Here is a 6,850-nt window from a genome sequence, read left to right as displayed (position 1 = left end):
TGTCCTAAAATCACCATATGTGAAAAAGTACTTGATCTGTCACCATGAGGAAATAAAAATGGAGAAAACCCAGAGCGCAGCTTCAAATAAAACAGAGAGAGGCCTCTGAGGGTGGCATGGAAGAGCTGAAGAGACAAGGATAAAGCACAGATCCACCAGATACCGAATCTCTGAGCATTCCCCTTACGAGGCACAAGGGTTTTGAAGGGAGGGCCACTTAGCTTCGTTTTACCCTCTGTGCCAGTTGCGTTTTATAAGAAATGCATATTTTTCTACCTATTTATATTTTAATATGCTAAAAGTAATAAAATATATCCAATCAGTCCAAACACAGGATAGGTGAAACTAGAATTCCTCCCTTTAGAGAAGTCTTCATCTCTAAAACCTCTACTCAACAAAAGTTTGCTTGAAATATTTTCCACCACATTTCTGGGGCTAAAATAAGAACCGACGAAGAAACAGAGCCCTGCAACATACACACAAGTTTAATGAGGGAAAAACAAACAGAGATAAACCAGCACGAGTGACGCATCTCCAGCCACCAGCTCTAAACACCAACAAGGAAGAGAAGCTTGTGGAGCCTCCTGTTGGGACAACACACGCCAGGGAGGGATTTAAAAGCCCCACAGCCCTGAGCGCCTCACTCACTCCCTCCCTCCCTCACTCCCTCCCTCCCTCCCTCACTCACTCCCTCCCTCACTCACTCCCTCACTCCCTCTCTCCTTCCCTCACTCACTCACACAGTCACTCACTCACACCTCCCCCAGCTCCCAGCTCACCTCTTCCCCACCCCAGCATGGCCGCGTCCACCATGTCCGTCTGCTCCAGCGCTTGCTCCGACTCCTGGCGAGTGGACGACTGCCCAGAGAGCTGCTGTGAGCCCCCCTGCTGCACCCCCAGCTGCTGCGCCCCGGCCCCCTGCCTGACCCTGGTCTGCACCCCAGTGAGCTGCGTGTCCAGCCCCTGCTGCCAGGTGGCCTGTGAGCCCAGCCCCTGCCAATCAGGCTGCACCAGCTCCTGCACGCCCTCTAGCTGCCAGCCGGCTTGCTGCGCCTCCTCACCCTGCCAGCAGGCCTGCTGCGTGCCCATCTGCTGCAAGCCTGTGTGCTGTGTGCCTACCTGCTCTAAGGATTCCTCTTCATCCTGCCAGCAGTCTAGCTGCCAGCCGGCTTGCTGCACCTCCTCCCCCTGCCAGCAGACCTGTTGCGTGCCTGTCTGCTGTAAGCCTGTCTGCTGCATGCCTACCTGCTCTGAGCATTCCTCTTCATGCTGCCAGCAGTCTAGCTGCCAGCCAACTTGCTGTGCCTCTTCCTCCTGCCAGCAGTCCTGCTGTGTGCCTGTCTGCTGCAAGCCCGTGTGCTGTGTGCCCACCTGTTCTGAGGATTCCTCTTCATGCTGCCAGCATTCTAGCTGCCAGCCGACTTGCTGCACCTCCTCCCCCTGCCAGCAGTCCTGCTACGTGCCTGTCTGTTGCAAGCGTGTCTGCTGCAAACCCATCTGCTGTGTGCCCGTCTGCTCTGGGGCTTCCACTTCATGCTGCCAGCAGTCTAGCTGCCAGCCGGCTTGCTACACCACCTCCTGCTGCAGACCCTCCTCCTCTGTGTCCCTCCTCTGCCGCCCCATATGCAGGCCCGCCTGCTGCATGCCCGTCTCCTCCTGCTGTGCCCATGCCTCCTCCTGCCAGGCTAGCTGCTGCCACCTGGCCTCCTGTGTGTCCCTCCTCTGCCGCCCTGCATGCTCCCGCCCAGCCTGCTGAGGCCTCGGCTCAGGCCAGGAGTCCAGTTGCTGACAGGCACATCCCCCAGGGCCAACTGGTCCTGACTCGGGTTAGGAGGTTGCCCCCACTTGGGACGGGGCTCCCATGTGCTGAGGTGACCTCCCCCTCCATACTCCCAGGAGTCTCCATCCTCGCAGCTCCCTAGCTCCTGCCTCCCAGCAGGTGCCCACCTGCCTGTTGGGTCCCGTGTCCTCCCTCCCAGCTTCTCTGCCCCAGGTCACTTGGCCTCAACTTGAACCTGTCAGCACCTCCTCCTGCTCCCCAATAAACTCTCCTTGGTCACCTGATTCTCTTTTCCTGTTGTGCTCCTGGGGACACATGGTTTTGAGCTCAGATTGGTCTCTAGCCATGACTGTTTCTATGAATGAGTGACTTAACCTAGAAGTCACAGGGGACAGTGGCCTAACTCCTCCAGGGGGTCACCAGGTGGAACTCACAGCCACGCCCAGGAAGGCTCAGTCCCGGCTCAGCCCCTGTGCCCGGGTCTTCCTGAGCCTGGTCATTCGCTGTCGTGCCCTGGGCTGTGGAGCTCTCCATGCCCCAGGACCGTCCCACCCACTGTCCCACCTGGGAGAGCCCACCCTGCAGGGTCACCTTCCAGGAAGCTGGTCTGGGGTCCGGGCACCACAGCCTCCAGGCCTGGTCACCCTCCCTGTGTGCCGCCCGCCCAAGGGTTCTACCCGTTTAGCAGCAACGCAAGGGGAGAGTGAGGGGCTGCTGCACCTGCACAGGAGACAAGGGACTCGATGAGGATAAAAGCATCATGGGGTGGGTGGAGGGACACACAGGATTCCCCCAGGATCTTGATGGAGACAAAAGCATCATGGAGTGGGTGGATGGACGCACATGATTCCCCAAAACCGGCACTGCCCCAGGTCCTCCTCTGGGGGCACCAGGCTCCGCATGGGCTTTCAGGACCCAGAGTCCCCGCCTGCAGGGCCGTGCGTCCGGCCCCTTTTAGGTGAGGTTGACATAGGCGACACTGGAGGGCACAGGTGGACAAGGCCCTGCTGAGACCTGGGGGATTTTGTGGGGGGATGGCCTTCCAGGGGCTGCGGTGGTGGCTGGAACTGTTTTAGTAAGTAGGCAACTGTCCCCAGTGGGTAAATTTTCAGTTATCCTCCCTGTAAGGCTATCTCAGGGCCAAGGCATGGCTGTTCCTCCGTGAGTCCCCCTCTCATCCCAGGAGTCTGTGTCCATGGCCAGAGCCCACAAAGGGAGTCCCTGCCACCCATGAGGCCTCAGCCTCCGTCCCCTAATCCCTGGCACCCTCGCCGACACTGTGTCTACCCCCATGGTTTTCTGGAAAAGTCTGGGTTAGATTGGCATTATTTCTCCCCTAAATGCTTGGTAGAATTCAATAGCAAAGCCATTCAGGATTGGCATTGTCTTTGTGGGAAGGGTTTTAATTACGAATCCAATCTCTTCAATTGATGGAGGGCTATTCAGATTTTCTATTTCTTCTTGTATCCCTTTTCATAAATGATCTATTTCCAGTCATTTGCCTATTTCATCTAAGCTGTTGAATGTATTGACATAGAATTATTTGCATTATTTCTTTGGTTTCCTTTAAATACCTACAGATTCTGTAGTGGCAGCCTTTTATTCATTCCTGATGTATTAGTTCATTTTCACGGTGCTAATGAAGACATATCCAAGACTGGGCAATTTACAAAAGAAAGAGGTTTAATGGACTCACAGTTCCACATGGCTGGGGAGGCCTCACAATCATGGTGGAAGGTGAAAGGCACAATTCACTTGGTGGCAGACAAGAGAAGAGAGCTTGTACAGGGAAACTCCCCTGTATAAAACCATCAGATCTTGTGAGACTTATTTACTATCATGAGAACAGCACAGGAAAGACCCACCCCCATGATTCAGTTACCTCCCACCAGGTCCCTCCCACAACATGTGAGAATTCAAGATGAGATTTGGGTGGGGACACAGCCAAACCATAACACCTGATATTGGTAATTTATTTGTTCTCTTGTTTTATAATGACCAGTAAAGTTAGAAATTTGCCAATTTCATTGGTCTATTAAAAAAACTAGGTTTGGTTTTATTTATTTCCCTGTTTGTCCACTTTCTATTTGGTAGGTGATATGGTGGATATGTGTCCCCTCCAAATCTCATGGTGAACCATGATCCCGTGTTGGAGGCAGGGCCTGGTGGGAGGTGATTGGGTCATGGGGACGGCTCCCTCATGAGTGGCTTGGTGCCACCCCCACAATAATGAGCGAAGTCTTGCTCTGTGCCTTCATGGAGAGCTGGTTGTTTACAAGAGCCTGGCACTCCCTCCTCTGTGTCTCTCTTGCTCCCCTCACACCATGTGATGCCTGCTCCCCGTCCACCTTCCACCATGAGTAAAGCTTCCTGAGACCTCAGCAGAAGCTGAGCAGGTGCCATGCTTGTACAGCCTGTAGAACCAGGAGCCAGATAACCACGGGCCTTTCCTTATAAAGTGCCCAGTCTCGGGTATTCCTTTACAGCAGTGCAAAATGGACAAACACAGTGGAGTTTTTAAATTATTGATTATTTTATTATTTCTAGTTATTTTTGGGTTCAACATATGCTTCTTCAGCTTCTTAAGCTGGAAGCTCAGATAATTGATTTCAGGCCTTCTTCTCTAATAAAGCAAATTACTATGCATTTTCCTCTACATGCTTTGTTAGCTGCATCCCACGAGTATTGATATGTGGTGATTTCATTTTCATTTTATTCCAGATATTTCATAATTTCTATTGTGATTTATATTTTTACTCATAGATCTTAAAGTGTGTTATTTAATTTCCAAGTATGTGGCAATTTTCTAAATGTCTTTCTATTAATGATTTCCAATTCTGTGTGGTCAAGCAGCACACTCAGCCCTCCTGTCATTTCATCCCTCCTGAAGACACTGAGACTTGCTCTCAGGCCTCTCCAGTGGTTTATGTTGGTGGTTGTTCCATGTGCACTTTAAACAATGTGCATCCCATTGTTGTTGGATGGGATATTGTATAAATATCCCTTAAGTCATCTTGGTTTATAGTGGTTTCTCAACTTTTCTATACACCTCCTAGAAAATGACTTTCTGAAGACAGAGTGAGGTTTGGTAAAGACACAAAGGACCTCAACCAGCAGTGTTCTCAGCTCACGTGAAGGGAAACAGCACGTGAAGGGAAACAGAGTTTAATGAAGACTCTTCCACAGAGTCCCCCTTCTCTGGAGTTATTTTTAACTCTCTGCTTCTGTGGGTTGCAATCAACACATTGAGTTGTGTTGCTGAAAACCATGGGCATGTGCACCCATGAGATTTGCCCCCTCACCCACCCTGGGACATCCGTTTGTCTGTTCACCCATGAGGTTTGCCCCCTTACCCACCCTGGGACATCCGTGTGTCTGTTCACCCATGAGGTGCCCACTCTCACCCACCCTGGGACGTCTGTGTGTCTGTTCACCCATGAGGTTCATGCTCTCACCCACCCTGGGACGTCTGTGTATCTGTTCACCCATGAGGTTCATGCTCTCACCCACCCTGGGACGTCCGTGTGTCTGTTCACCCATTAGGTGCCCACTCTCACCCACCCTGGGACGTCTGTGTGTCTGTTCACCCATGAGGTTCATGCTCTCACCCACCCTGAGACATCCGTGTGTCTGTTCACCCATTAGGTGCCCACTCTCACCCACCCTGGGACGTCTGTGTGTCTGTTCACCCATAAGGTTCATGCTCTCACCCACCCTGAGACATCCGTATGTCTGTTCACCCATGAGGTTCATGCTCTCACCCACCCTGGGACGTCTGTGTGTCTGTTCACCCGTGAGTTATGCACTCCCTTCCACTCCGGGACTGTGACTCCATGTGGCCAGTGCTCTGGGTCTGTCCTCACAACTCCACCTCCACTGCAGCTGAGTTCCCGGGCCACTCTCTGACACCTGTGCATGGAAATTCTTTGTGATCTTATCATTGCTTTATGAGTATGTTTTATAATCATTGGAATAGTTGGCACTTCTTCCAGTGGTTACAACACATTATTATTCCAAATATAATTTTTAAAGACTTCTTAAAATGCCCAAAACTCCTCAGACCATCCTGCTCTGGCCAGTCCACTGGCCCTGGGCTCACTGTGGTCACACGTGCTCTGTCTGTCGTTCTTACCACTCCATTTGGAAACCTGAAAGAGGGAGTCCTACTTCCCTGACCTTAGAGAGGCCGGAGGGTCGAGGAGATGATTCTGCTCACACTGGGTGGAAGCGACAGAGACCCGATTCCAATCGCCTGCCTGTGTTCCTCCCACCACACCAGTGATGTCTGCACAGGGCACGAGAGGTTTTAGGCAATGTTGATGAAGACTACTGATTTTGAAGCTAGGGAGGCATTTGGACACGCTCTGGGCAATCATGGCGCTAGAAGACACCATTCTTATTTGACAAGTATTGTGCAGAAGAAGGATAATTTAAAAAGCAAGTCAGCAAAAAGAACTATGACGTGACTAACAGCACAAGAGGGTTAGGGACAAACCCAAGGGCCTGAAATGACCAAAGGGCTGCAAGGCTCCCCCCGTCCATGTCCGTCTAGCCTGGACCCCTGGGAACCACACACCCATGGGCACAGGAAAACACTCAGGGGCCTGAAGGACAGCAGAGGGTTGTGCACAAAGGAGAAAACCATGGCCGTGAGCTCCAGCCAAGGCATTAATCAACACACCTGGATGTCAGTGCCATTGCAGTCTCAGGGCCTTTATTGGTCAGTTTGAGGGCATCCAAAGAAGGCTCTGGGGCTCTGAGCCAGGAGGACAGAGACCTCACGGGTCAAGGCTGAGCTGACCCTCATGAGAGGTGGGAGATATGGAGGGGAGGCCACTGCCATGGGAACTTTCTAGAAGCACTCCCCCCACCCCGCCCCGCAAGAGGGCTGCAGCATTGAGTATAGACATTCAGTTCTTCCATTGTCCAGCTCAGTAGCAGACACCAGGAAATGGTCAAAGTGCAGCAGCAATTCAGGACATGACTATCAGCTTTCAGGTGGGACCTGAGCCTGGCTGGCACTGGGGGGCGTTTCCATCAGCAGCTGGGCTTCTGACCTGAGTGGAGGCC

General features: G+C 52.2%; 1 protein-coding gene across 4 annotated transcripts; it reads left to right on the top strand.

Moving 5' to 3' along the window:
- Positions 1-796: 796 nt before the first annotated feature.
- On the top strand, positions 797-2,037 carry LOC100444342 (keratin-associated protein 10-5). 4 transcript variants are annotated; one of them, XM_063720922.1, is made up of 3 exons: positions 797-1,042; positions 1,154-1,237; positions 1,460-2,037. In XM_063720922.1, the coding sequence occupies exons 1-3, from the start codon at positions 797-799 to the stop codon at positions 1,754-1,756; spliced, it is 627 nt and encodes a 208-aa protein (XP_063576992.1). In that variant the 3' UTR covers positions 1,757-2,037. The 4 variants fall into 4 exon arrangements, with proteins under 4 accessions (XP_063576992.1, XP_024095087.3, XP_002830817.4 ...); XM_024239319.3 differs by having other exon boundaries at positions 797-1,072; positions 1,151-1,228; positions 1,325-2,037; XM_002830771.5 differs by having other exon boundaries at positions 1,154-2,037.
- Positions 2,038-6,850: the final 4,813 nt, after the last annotated feature.

This window comes from Pongo abelii, chromosome 22 (assembly GCF_028885655.2).
Source record: "Pongo abelii isolate AG06213 chromosome 22, NHGRI_mPonAbe1-v2.0_pri, whole genome shotgun sequence".
NCBI lineage: Eukaryota > Metazoa > Chordata > Mammalia > Primates > Hominidae > Pongo > Pongo abelii.
Note: the sequence above shows the minus strand (reverse complement) of the source record. Positions and strands in the feature narration are given on the sequence as shown.

Coding starts and splice junctions, on each gene's coding strand:
- LOC100444342 (XM_002830771.5), top strand. CDS start 797: ATGGCCGCGTCCACCATGTCCGTCTGCTCCAGCGCTTGCTCCGACTCC. Junction 1,043..1,153: donor CGCCCTCTAGCTGCCAGCCG/GCTTGCTGCGCC, acceptor TCCTGCCAGCAG/TCTAGCTGCCAGCCGGCTTG.